Below are 12683 nucleotides of genomic sequence, written 5' to 3' on the forward strand. Positions count from 1 at the left end.
TTAAATTGCGTATGATGTATATGTGTTGTACATACATGCTTCGAATCTGATATATAAATATACTAGTGAAGGAATATTAATATACACATATTAATATTCAGCAGATTACGTCACACCGTATGATAAAAACACGTGTATAAAAAAGAGAAGAAAAGAAACTAAGAAACTCATAAGATGACGTTTTAAACACTTGCGTATGTGTCACACACGTCCTTTCGTAAAGTACGTGATAGGATTACTTTCTGATTAGTATTTTCGTAGAGTACAGAGTAGCTTGAAATGGATTGACTCGATGTTATTATCAGACGTTTCTAATTACTGTGGATTACCTATTACTATTCGCTTGAGCAGTTAAAAAATTCAAGCATTTACCGCGGCATTGGAAAGAAAAAAATATGCCAACATTTATCTCTCAGTTAACTATACATTTTACAGTTTTTTACACGTTTTCTCGTGTACGATATACGGGAAGTTACTGCTCATCTCAATCAGCCGACGAAACTAACGCGTATGATTTTTTTTTTTTTTAAACAGTGTCGTAGTTTCAATAACAATAAAGATGAATTCCGAATATATGACGAATTGGCTGTTATAATGAAAAAAAAAAATTCACAGTGTTGCCGTGCAATTCTCGAAGATCTCCATATTCTCAGTAGTTTCACAAAAGATTCTTTATGAAAAATGAAATTTATAAGAATTTTTTGAATAATTAATAAATTAAGTAATAATCTTTTTTCTCAATTGAAATTTCGTGAAAACTGTATAGTTTACGCCCTTTTGGTTTTTGGCCCTTGATTCGTATGTTGTCCATACTATTTGGTTTATGCCATCACTGATAACATCACAATTATACAGAATACTTTTTTTTTATCGTCGACGGTACAATACCATTGTTATTATCGATAATACAGTAAGTAATACGTATACACGTATTATAATTTCTTGTTATCGTTAATGCGGTACTATTTTTATTACAAATAACGCTCTCAAAACTTTTTTTTATTGCACAATAGAGAGAAGAGATATCGCTTAATATTTCGACTATCCCACTTCCACCTAGTTATTGTAAAATGTGAGAAACAAACGAATTCTATCAACACAAATTTTACATACAAGCGTGTACAGAAAAATATGTCAAGATCGCACAGTAAGTTTCAGTGTATTTAGATTCTTTATAATTATTTTCGAATGCTATATGGAGAAGACGTGCTCTAAATATTTTCATTGCATGCTCTTGAGTTTCCAGAACATTCCCAACAAGAGTTATGCTTGAAACGTTCGGGATTCTATCTTATACAATCTGCGTAAACGGTTAATCAGGAAATACGTTTGCACAAGGTAATCAAGTAACCAGGTGCAGAGAAAATTGGTTTTTTGCTAACTACAGCTTTGCCCGATTATGCGACATACACTTTAGATATTTCGTTTTTGTCTTTATAATATGTAATCTTCGTAAAGTTGACGAGTTTCCGAAGAAATTTTGTCGGATGAAATGGGAGCATAATATCTGCAAATAAAGCCGGGAACTATATTAGTAAAAGGTATGTTTTTATTTGCCAGCTATGATAAACGACAGCCTTAAAATAAGTTTAAATGTAATTTTTGTTTTCTGAAGGTGGTAATTAAATAACCTTGGCAAAAAGTAGTATATTTTATCTTCCTGTAGCCGTGATTCTGCTGGAACGAAAATAAAACTCGTTTATGACACGTTACGCAATATACATACAGCTGGTATAGAATATCGCTTTCCAGCCGGCACAAGACTTAGAGTCGTCAAAAAGACGTCTAAATGATATGTCTTATGACCTATTTTGTGAGGTATAAGTCGCCAAGGATATCCTTCAGGTATGACGATATATTTTTGGGTAAAAAAATTGGTCATAAGATATCATTTGGGCATCTCTCTGACGACAAAAAAAAAAAATACATCGCATTATACTTTGCACTCTATTGTGAAAAACTACTTTATGCTAATCGGATTGAAAATGGTAACTACTGGAACAATATTCATTACAGAGAAACAGTCCGTGACCGCATCAGTGTTTTCTTCAATCGCGAAGGAATAGAAAGGACACATACATTTCAACGCATCCTTATATGCCAGTATGAATGTATGTATGTATAATAATTCGATACAGGATACTGATGGCTTCTAATAAAATTCACTCACCTTCAGAGAGGCTGATTATAAAAGACCCAACTTTGGCTTGACGATTATAATAATCCAAGTAACTGTACGCGTTGACCTCTGCGGGTACCGATGATAAATTGTCTGTTTTATCATCAGGATCCGTAAAGTTACTTGAATTATAATCGTCACGTCAGAGTCAGGTCCTTTATAATCGCCTCTCTTAAAATGAAGTGAATTTTATTAGGGGCCATCGATACAGTCATGCAAAATCTGCGCCTCCACGCTCTAGGCGTACACATTCATCGCTTTTCTTAGCTTCACGTCAGCCAATAGCGCCGCAGGTTTTATCGGAAGCAGCCAATCAGCTGCCGAAGCCGGCCTTCGTTTGATCACGTGACCTGTCTACCCTCATCTGTTTCGCATGAGTAAGACGGCGCTGCGCAGTTTGAACCGCCTGTGTCTTGTATGCTTTTGGAGTTTGGAACGGACCGGCGCAGCGGAAAGTCTAGCGGAGCGGAACAACGCTGTGCGTTTCAACGGTTTCAAACGTATAATTTATCGCATTTACTCGGTTAATAAGCGAAGAGGTATTAGTCAAACCGTGTCCACATCATCGGGAAGCTATTCTCAACGAGTAAGTATGAAAACTTTGTCGAGTCAAGGCGTATTTATTTTCCTTTATTGGTTTAATTGCGCTTAGTGACAGCTAGTTGTCGGCTTTCGAACCGAAGCCTATTTCACGCCACGAATTGTGGTTCACTTCACATCGAACTCACGTACGTTCTTTTTAACACACCGCAATTATTTTATATACAATACCTCTATTTGATTGCTTGGATAAAAATTAAAACATTATTTAAAAAATCAGATAATCGGTTAAAACTAGTCGATTTCGGGCTTATATTGCTTTTTTCGCCGTAATTACATTCGGGGCCAAATCAGCTGCGGATCATATCATTTATGTAATGCACAAAAGCTGGCCAGCGGTTCGCCGGTTTTCACAGTCGAACGTTGACTTTACTCCTGTATAAATACGCGTTTTAATTAGTGATTGATTCTCGGTTGTGGTCTGTAAAGTGTAATAACATCGGTTTTCACCCACGCATATTTTCAGGGCGTGGCATATCGCTTACACTGTTTGTAAATATAACTCTGAAACACAAGTCCGGCTTTACGCACGTAGTTGCAACGAATATATATATATATATATATATATATATATATATATATATATATATATATATATATATATATATATATATATATATATATATATATATATACCTGCTAATGTACGTTATACGTATTAATTAGGTAGCCAGTTGACATGTATGCGCAACTGCATTTTCAATCGACATATGCTGTATGTAGAAACTCTGTTTCGGAATGTTTATCGACTATAACTTAAGTCTGCCATCGAATTACATATTATCATTAAATTGAAATCATTATCATTTACTCCTCGACTGCGATTACATAGTTAAGATATCGATACTATTCACAAATTTCTTTTGGCAATCGTCTTGATTGTCTGAAAATTATTTTAATTTCTTGGTGATCGAAGTTATTTTTTTTTATTTCCAATTCTCTGAAAGAAAACACTTAAATTTCCTTTGTTAATTTGTTTAACAATCTCTGCCAAGTTTTTATTCCTCGTATTAATTTATCGTCCAATATAATATATTCATTTGTCATGCTCTGTCAGAGAGATGAGAATACCATTCAATCTTATCAGACAGAAATTGTTATTCATTCCCTGGTATTACATGCAACACACTGAGAAAAGAACTTGTTTAAATGTGTTCTCGCAAAGTTCTTTGGAAAACTGCCGAACCTACAAGATGTAATAAAAAAAAGTCGTAAAAAATATTTCTAACAATAAATATATCTATAATTTATTGCCTCTACAATCACAGAAATACATATATAATAGATGCTTGTGCATTCTTTTTTTGCAAACAGAATGGCGGAAGAACGTTTGGACATTGTAATATTTGGAGCGACTGGTTTTACTGGAAAATATACCGTTTTACACGCAGCAAAGTTGGCTGCTGAGAAGCCGTTTTCATGGGGGATTGCTGGTAGACGCAAGGAGGCATTGGAGGCAGTGCTCAAAGAATTTGCACCTGATCAAGGTGATTACAATGAACGATGATAACGAAACCAGTCTAGCTGTTTGCTTTGACGACTTACTGGGAGTGATACGAACGTCGCAGCCCCAACAGCGCAAAAGTTGAAAACTTTTCTAGCAATATTCTGTACTGTTAGGCGGCAGTGAATGAATCAAAGTTTTTGCACACGTTAAATATAAATAGACGATAATCTATTTTTAAGATGATTAGTCAGTTCCTTACAAATAACTTTAGATATTTGTGTATCAATAATGCGAACGAGGCATTTTTCGTTTTTTACGTTCTTGGAAATAACTAGAATATCTTCTTTTTTTCACATTGCAGAAAATATTCCCATCATCATTGCTGATGTGAACGATGAGGAGTCGCTGAAAAAAATGGCAGAACGCGCTAAAGTTATTGTCAATTGTTGCGGACCTTATAGATTTTACGGAGAGCCGGTTATCAAGGCTTGTATTGAGGCCAGAACGCATCACGTTGATGTCAGCGGTGAACCGCAGGTAATAATCACTTATATAAGTATTAGTATTTATTAATATCCATGACAATGTTGGAAAACTAATTAGAATAATCTGTCTCAAACGAGTCAAACAATTACAAAAACATAATAAATCTCTAAAAGCAGAAATCCAAAAATACTACACTAGAAATACCATACAATTAAAAACATCTCATACTAACAAAAAACAAACCAAAACGGTCGTATAAAAGTAAAAATAACTACACAATCAAAATATAATGAATAATTAGAACATACGTTAGAAGAAAGGAAATGCAAGTTGTGACGTAGATTTTCGTAATTCTGTTTTACTTATGCTGTGTATTCTCTCGATTAATTTAATTTCTGCAGTTCATAGAACGGATGGCACTGGAGTATGGAAAGCAGGCGAAAGAAGCAGGGGTTTACGTAGTTAGCGCCTGTGGATTTGACAGCATTCCCTGTGACTTGGGGATTATATTTTTGCAAGAAAAATTCAATGGAGAAGTAAATAGTGTCGAAACTTACCTTAACTCCTGGAATACGAAGAACACTGGAGGTGCTTCGATCCACTACGGAACATGGGAATCTGCCGTATATGGATTGGCTCACGCTAATGAACTCCGCGAGCTCAGAAGAAAACTTTATCCCGAACCTTTACCTAAGTTGAAACCAAAACTTGAATCCAAGTAATTTGAAAGATTTTCACGTCTGAGCTAGATCGTTACTTTGAAACGCCGAGTTATTGCAATAAACAATCGACTTTTTCAGAGGCAGCATTCATAGAAGTGCTATATCTGAAGGCTGGTCAATGATATTCCCAGGATCTGATCGATCAGTGGCGCTGCGTACTCAACGCTTTTTGTACGAAAAATACAATCAAAGGCCAGCACAGATCCAAACCTACATGACATTTAAGTAAGTTTGCATTAGTAGAATGATGTAGGGTTTTCTTTTTTCAAATCGGTACATGTCTTCTAACATGCACAAGTTACTATGCTTTAGTACTACTCAAAAGATCCGTCCGTGATTTCTATTGTCGATTTTTCAAACAAACAGTTTACAGATGCACCGCTGTGTATTTATAATTTTTTTCTTCTGTTTTGTCTAAATCTGTAAATGCGATTAAAACACGGTTTCTGTAATGTTATTCTGTTTCGTTTATTAATCACTTTTTTTATTTTGTAGGTCCTTCTTTACTTTACTCGCTACGGCTGTTATTGGTGCAGTATTTAGCCTAATGACGAAATTCGGATGCGGACGAACGCTGCTTCTTAAGGTACAAATTAGAATTGGATAATATGCATGAGTAATTGAGTATAGTCACATCAGGTCACATCTCTCATAGCGACCGCTACATGAACAATATATTTTCATCTACAGTATCCAAAGTTGTTCTCTGGAGGATTCGTCAGTCACGAGGGTCCCGCACCGGAATCGATGAACGACGCTCATTTCTCTCTAACTTTTAAAGCTTGTGGCTGGACAGAAAAACTAGCTGAACCAACAGATGAGCATAAAGAGCCTCCAAATAAGGAAATGATAACCAAAGTCTCAGGCGTTAATCCTGGATATGGCGCAACCTGTATTACTCTCTTATTTGCTGCGCTGACTATTCTAAGAGAGTCTGATAAAATGCCGGACAAGTAAGTTTACTTCTAAATATTGCTACAGAATTTTCCTGATATTCAGTTTTTAGAGTTCCATGCATTCTTAAATGTGCAAAATTGTTGGCAGCTTTAAATTGTGAAGAAATGTATTGCGTAAAATCTATCCTTTTAGCACAAAAAAAGTATGACGTACATCGAAGTTGGCAAAAAAAGTAGCACGATATTTTTAACAGTGTAAACATGAGGCTATTTTAGTTTTTGATAGCAAGGAGATGAGGAGAAGGAAAATAAATGAAAGCAATGATATAGTAAGAAACTCGATACAAATTGACTATTGCACAGCGTGAACAATGTTTAGATTTTGGAAGGCAATTAAGATACCTTCAAGCATGCCTTAATAATTAACGGAGTAGAGTATGGATTGGTACTTGGATTACAAATATTAGAAGAAGAGTTCTAGCGTGAAATATTTGAAGAATTATGAATCCCGCCAAAACGCATCTCTGGTGCAAAAACCTTTCGCCATTCTATCACTTTATGCAAAAAACACATTTCGCAAAAATACTTGACACAAATAAATGTCCTCATCCTTTATAGAAAAAAAACTATCACATACTATTGCCAAGTACATGTCTGTTAATTTACAATGAAACTTAATATAAATTTCCGAGCGAGATTCAAGCAGTGCGTACTGTCTGTGCCTGTGACGCCGAACTATAAATGTCCTATCGCACTCTGTTATCGCTGCGTGATTGTACTCGGCGGGCGATTTTCTTTTTACAGATATAGAGAGATATATATACTGTAGTTTGAAAAAGGAACGAAAAATTCTTCATCGAACTAACGATTTCTACGAGATTGGAAATAATACGCATTACATATGTCAGTTCTCCGTTAACCGATTGCATTGAAATGGAGTTTAAATGAAAGCTCGGCAAAACTACGTTATAAATAAAATTGTCATCTGTCACATTTCATCGATAAGGAGGAGAAATATGTGATAACATTTTGTTCGTATAGCTCTAAGGATTCTCTTCGCGATAAAAGAGCGTACATCGGCTCGTGAGCTATATTTTTATTTTTTTTTTTAATGTACTTGGTGCGAAATGCGACCACATCTCTTGATTATTGATTATTCTGTAATTTATTTTTCCCAGCTGCTGCTGTAAGTTTAGTAGATATTTTATCCCTATTTTTCATTGTCAAAAAAACAAAACGTTTTTAACGTGTATTCTTTAATTTATATTTTACGTGAATTCGTACTCTGTACAATACACAGACCTATTTATGTCCATTGTATTTACAATCGTGCTATTCTGAAAGTCGGTAGCCATGTTCGCGGTAAAATTGTAAACAGTCTTAATTTGGAACTACTTGAAGAGTGTTAAGATTCATTTATTCAATATTGAACTTCAAGCTAATTGAACATTTCTCAAGTTTCCCGTAGCGTCGGAAATATGAAAAACCTTAAAAATTTCTCACAGACTTGGATATAAAGCTGATCAAATTGAAGTTGACTGAATAATTATATATTTTGTTGTTATTTCAGCGGCGGAGTTCTTTCACCAGGCGCAGCTTTTGGCAAGACCTCAATTATCGAGGAATTGAATAAACACGATTTGAAATTCGAAGTAGTATCATCCATTGAAAAGTAAAGGTAAACAAACTATGAAACTTGATATCTCCGAATGTTTCGATCGACCATACAATGCATAATATGACAGCCCTATTTGTATTTTCTTGAATTTTGACTGATATACGCGAGGTGAAGAGATCTAATTGAATAATAATAATATTCTACTATATTTTAATACAAAGTTTATCGCACAAACATGTACCGTTACATATATAATATCGAAGTAAATTATATATTCCACTTTCAAGGCATAGTATAGTATTATATAACGATAAATAACGGACAGCTTTCTACGAATTCAATACACTGCAAGTAAAATTCAAGATTCTCTATAATCCGTGAACAATCGTTCCATTGATACGCATCTGTTATTCTTTTATTTTATTTTATTATACTAATTATATTATTATTAATCGTTAATATACCCATGTGCATTTATATGTATTAAACATGTTAACACTTGATTTACAATATGAATTAAGAAGAAAAGAATATAGTTATCTTTGTACTTATAGATATATATATCTACATCTTAATATTCTAACAGAAAAGTCTTAATTTTGTGATCATTTCCGGGTATAAAAATAGAAACCAGAGGTGTTATACCCATATACCTAATAAACTCGTTACATTATTTTGTACAATGTTCTATGAATAAAAGAAAATGTTTGATAATCATTCGTCATCATCGCTTATGATATTATACGGTAAATGAAAAAAAAAAAAAAAACGTTAATCGGGAGACGTCGTGTCATTATTATTAGGTCAGAATTGGTATTGAGAAATTCAGTCGAACGTGTGCTATTCAATTAACATATTAGGGTATATTTATATATCTATACCTATAGATCTATGAATTTTGTGCGATCATAATCATCAAGCCGCTTGTTTTGACAATTTAATTTTTTTTTTTTTAATTTTCTTTTTTTTTTTCTGATTTGTCTGATATTACATCAAAGTGAACATTACATAAGGAAGTAAGCGATTATTATTACAACAGCCGTCGGTTGCGATTTTCAAAGGTGGATTGAAAAAAAAAAAAATAATAAAAAAATAAAAAAAAAATTGTGTACGTAGAAAAGTAGGTCAAGATCTTAGTTTTCGATATTGCAAATCACGAAATCATGTATCTGCATGATTTACACGTGTGACCCCACCACATCTGTGACCTTGCTACGATAGTATATGCGTCTCCATTTTACATTGTGACATTAATTATGCAGCCGTTTAATATGATTATACTCCGAAAAGCAGTCGATAACTCGTTTCACGTGATCAATGTGCTATTATATTTATTCACACATACGCACGTGTGATACACGCGTGCCCCGCATATACGATTGTAAGTATATGTATATACGAATTCGACTCGAGGCCTTCGGCCAAATGTTATCGACCCGTGTTTCGCGGGGATTTAAAAGAGGAAATGAATTCCGAAGTAGGTGAAAAAAATGTTGATCCAAATACGTTTTAAACTTGGAAATGACGGACAAATAACTCCCTCGGCGCATACTTTGACAGAATAGTATTGTAATTATTGAAATGTTCACTGCCATTGAGATTAAGATGCAAAGATATTAAAGCCTATTTCCGGTCTGGAATCATTTTTTTATAATTACGTACGCTCCGTGCTTGCGTCGCGAAGAATTTTATCGAAAGATCACTTCGTTTTTTTTTTTTTTTTTTTTTTTTTTTCATGTCTGTCAGAAATTATGGATTATTTTTTAATCAATTCATATATTTGGAGGATCAAAAACGTTGCGGATACCTCGTTGACAAAACGGTAAACTGTAGACACTAAATTTGATTACCTGTTTATTACCGAAAAAAAGTACGTCTTCGATTGATGCCTATTTCATTTGAATTGGAAACAAAATCTTCACGGCAAACTTTAAAATGCACACTTGTTATTCGCTGATACAAAAGTTCGTTCAAGAATGGTACATATTTATAATAAATAATTATGATTGAATGGTTACAACTATTTTGCACTATTATAGGTCGGTAAAAATGTATAGTTTACTAATTTTTGTTACATACCTGACATATTTTTTATTATAGTATTTGAGATACTTTCGATTCAGTGATAAATTTACCTCACAGTCGGAAGTAATAAAAACTGACAATGAATATCAGAGGCAGCTAAATTAAGGGTTGTAATAATTCGATTCATGTACCGGAAGTTATAGCGATAATATTTGGGAATCCCGGTGTTTAAAGGTCAACGTCAATTTCTTTTCCTCTCTCTATATAACGAAGAAATTCCTGCAGGAACTTTCAACAATCCATTTCTGACCCCCTACTCTCGGAACCAGTTCGAAGAGGATGATTCGATCCCCGGGAAATTCCCGAAATTATCATATCGGAGAACTCGGTTGCACACGATACCGAAACCGCTATGAGACGCAATAATTGCACCTCCCGAAGGTGTTTCCTCGTCCTCTCGAAACCACCCGTTAACGTGAATTGGATTTCCGTTCATTCAATGCTTTATAGATAATTATACGCGTTCCCTGGTTGAATGACGCAGATGGCAAAGGCACACGCATCGAACCTTATATCTGTAGGGGAAATCCCCCGGAGATTTACACCTTGGTGGAGAATGCAAGTGAAGTCGTCCCGCAAGTTCTTACCATGGAAACCAGCCGAGCAGATTAAAGAAACTTCCACGATATGACGATATTTAATTTATACGCGGAGGGAAAGGAATTCTTGAACAAAGATAACAGATTTCCCTTAAATTTATTATCCATTGTTTGTTCCAAATACGATTACTCCGATTCAACAATTTCGATGCCGTTAATTAGTCGAAATGATTTAGTCAAACGAATTCATTGATTCAGCCTTTCTTGTCGCGATCGAGCGAAGTATTGATTCGAGTGAACCTTTTCATGTGTTTACGATATTGAGTCAACTAAATATCATTTCGTTTCAAGTTTATGTATTGTTCCTCCGAGTTGCATGTTCATTGATTATAACAATTGGGTACTTCAAATAAAATAAACACATGGAATCTAGCCAAGAAAAATTTACGTACGATTACGATGTAAAAGAAACACCACATGCTTTGAAACAAGTAGAGAATATATTCATGGTAAATATTAGTACACTAGTACTATAAACGGCCACTAGGGGGTGAACTTTCTCGCTACGGAAGTAGCATCAGAAATAGTTATAACGCCGGGTATTCTGTTCACAAGTCAGTTTCGGTTACACAATATAAATGTGTCATCGCTCGTTATTTAAATAAAGAAATTATAATACGAAGTTTCGAGTCATCGAAGTTGATATGGTTGACAAAGGAACAAATACCGCAGACACGTGTTTAAATTGTACTTCTACATATACAACAATAAGTTTCGTGTTTTAACCATTAAACACCAGGTCAATCGCGAAAAATTTTGAGTCATCAAAATTATAATTGATATCATTCGAAGAAAACGTTTTTTGCACTTGAATAACTCTATTGTTCAATCAATGCAAAAGATTTTCGTAACGACATATTTCATTACCCTGTTTCAACCGTTAAACTCTTGAGTGTCCAACAAAACATGAATTAGAACAAGCTCAATTTTTTCTGATACAAAATTTTCATATTTTTGAAAACAAAACGATGGACAAAAATATTTTGTTGAATTAATTAAATGAGTATTGTGTTCGTCGTATTTAACTATAGCATTTAGTAGAATCAAACTAATTGACTCAGAAATAATTCTTTTCCTCCATGTAGCTCAGAGAAGATTTCTCCGAAAAAATCTATTAATTAGTATATTTCCAGTCGATTTTCTGTGAAAAAAAATTCATCGAAACGAATTGTGATTCTGCATTGATTTGAATAAATTCACTGTTGCAGACGTTTCATAAAACGAATGGGTAAAAATTTTAAGACAATTAAAAGCTGGTCAACATCAGTTTTCCAATTGACATATTACGAATATAGCTATATCCAAAGTTTTTCGTGAATCACGTCGCTCCAGGCCAGCAGATAGGCAATATTTTATACTTGACGTATACATTATGTATCATCGGTTGCCTATCCGTTGGCGTCGAGTAACAATTTAAGACTCACCAAAAACCCCCGGTATATGATCCACAATTCTGAATTTACCAATATAGAATCCGTTAACAAGATTGTGAAACACAAAAAGTGGCAAACAGAAGTATGACGCCTGTAGTAGGAATGTAGGATGCAATAAATCCGCTAATTACAAATCGGACCTGAAAATTGCGACATTCGAAATGGCAGATCGAAGATAACCGTCCCAAGGAACAGAAAAATTCAAATCATCCTCGAATTTGCTCTTTTCGAACATTGGTTATATTCAATCTCACTATTTCGATCTGCACGAGTTGTATACGGCGTATAACGACCGCAAAAGCTACAATAATTACAGAAGGTCGATTTTTCGAAACCGATAATGCACCTGTAATTGTTCGAGTTTCTTCCGGCTTTTATTTACTTTTATTTCAATTAAACTACTTACTTTCTCTTTAATCACGCGAGCGCATTTTGGTGTTGCCAAATTTTCTCCCCTAAAATAAGGCTTTTTCAAATTAATTTTTCGGACCCGAAAATTTCATTGACGATTTTTGGGGCAACGCTCGAGACCCGATGACCGTGAATAGACGGGTTTTAGCTATTATAGTCACCGTCGCTTCGGTGAGAGTTTTACGCCGAGGGATGCTGGAGGTTGCG

At 34.6% G+C, this 12683-nt stretch overlaps 1 protein-coding gene and 1 long non-coding RNA gene across 3 annotated transcripts; one reads left to right on the forward strand and one right to left on the reverse strand.

Annotated features, from left to right (window-relative positions):
• Nucleotides 1-1009: 1009 nt before the first annotated feature.
• Nucleotides 1010-2302, reverse strand: LOC124187237. The gene is made up of 2 exons (XR_006871804.1): nucleotides 2171-2302; nucleotides 1010-1674 (listed from the first exon to the last, which is right to left on the reverse strand). It is a non-coding gene; the product is annotated as an uncharacterized LOC124187237 (long non-coding RNA).
• Nucleotides 2303-2581: 279 nt separating this feature from the next.
• On the forward strand, nucleotides 2582-8662 carry LOC124187229 (saccharopine dehydrogenase-like oxidoreductase). 2 transcript variants are annotated; one of them, XM_046579632.1, is made up of 8 exons: nucleotides 2582-2765; nucleotides 4094-4266; nucleotides 4588-4763; nucleotides 5114-5430; nucleotides 5513-5659; nucleotides 5930-6020; nucleotides 6125-6387; nucleotides 7901-8662. In XM_046579632.1, the coding sequence occupies exons 2-8, from the start codon at nucleotides 4095-4097 to the stop codon at nucleotides 8004-8006; spliced, it is 1272 nt and encodes a 423-aa protein (XP_046435588.1). In that variant the 5' UTR covers nucleotides 2582-2765; nucleotide 4094; the 3' UTR covers nucleotides 8007-8662. The 2 variants fall into 2 exon arrangements, with proteins under 2 accessions (XP_046435588.1, XP_046435589.1); XM_046579633.1 differs by lacking the exon at nucleotides 2582-2765 and adding an exon at nucleotides 2886-2907.
• Nucleotides 8663-12683: the final 4021 nt, after the last annotated feature.

This window comes from Neodiprion fabricii, chromosome 7 (genome assembly GCF_021155785.1).
Source record: "Neodiprion fabricii isolate iyNeoFabr1 chromosome 7, iyNeoFabr1.1, whole genome shotgun sequence".
In the NCBI taxonomy this organism is placed as follows: Eukaryota; Metazoa; Arthropoda; class Insecta; order Hymenoptera; family Diprionidae; genus Neodiprion; species Neodiprion fabricii.

Bases quoted from the DNA above. Each gene is read 5' to 3' on its own strand.
- LOC124187229 (XM_046579632.1), top strand. From the start codon at position 4,095: ATGGCGGAAGAACGTTTGGACATTGTAATATTTGGAGCGACTGGTTTT. The intron at 6,021-6,124 runs GTACAAATTAGA...TTTCATCTACAG, and splicing joins GACGAACGCTGCTTCTTAAG to TATCCAAAGTTGTTCTCTGG. The intron at 6,388-7,900 runs GTAAGTTTACTT...TTGTTATTTCAG, and splicing joins TCTGATAAAATGCCGGACAA to CGGCGGAGTTCTTTCACCAG.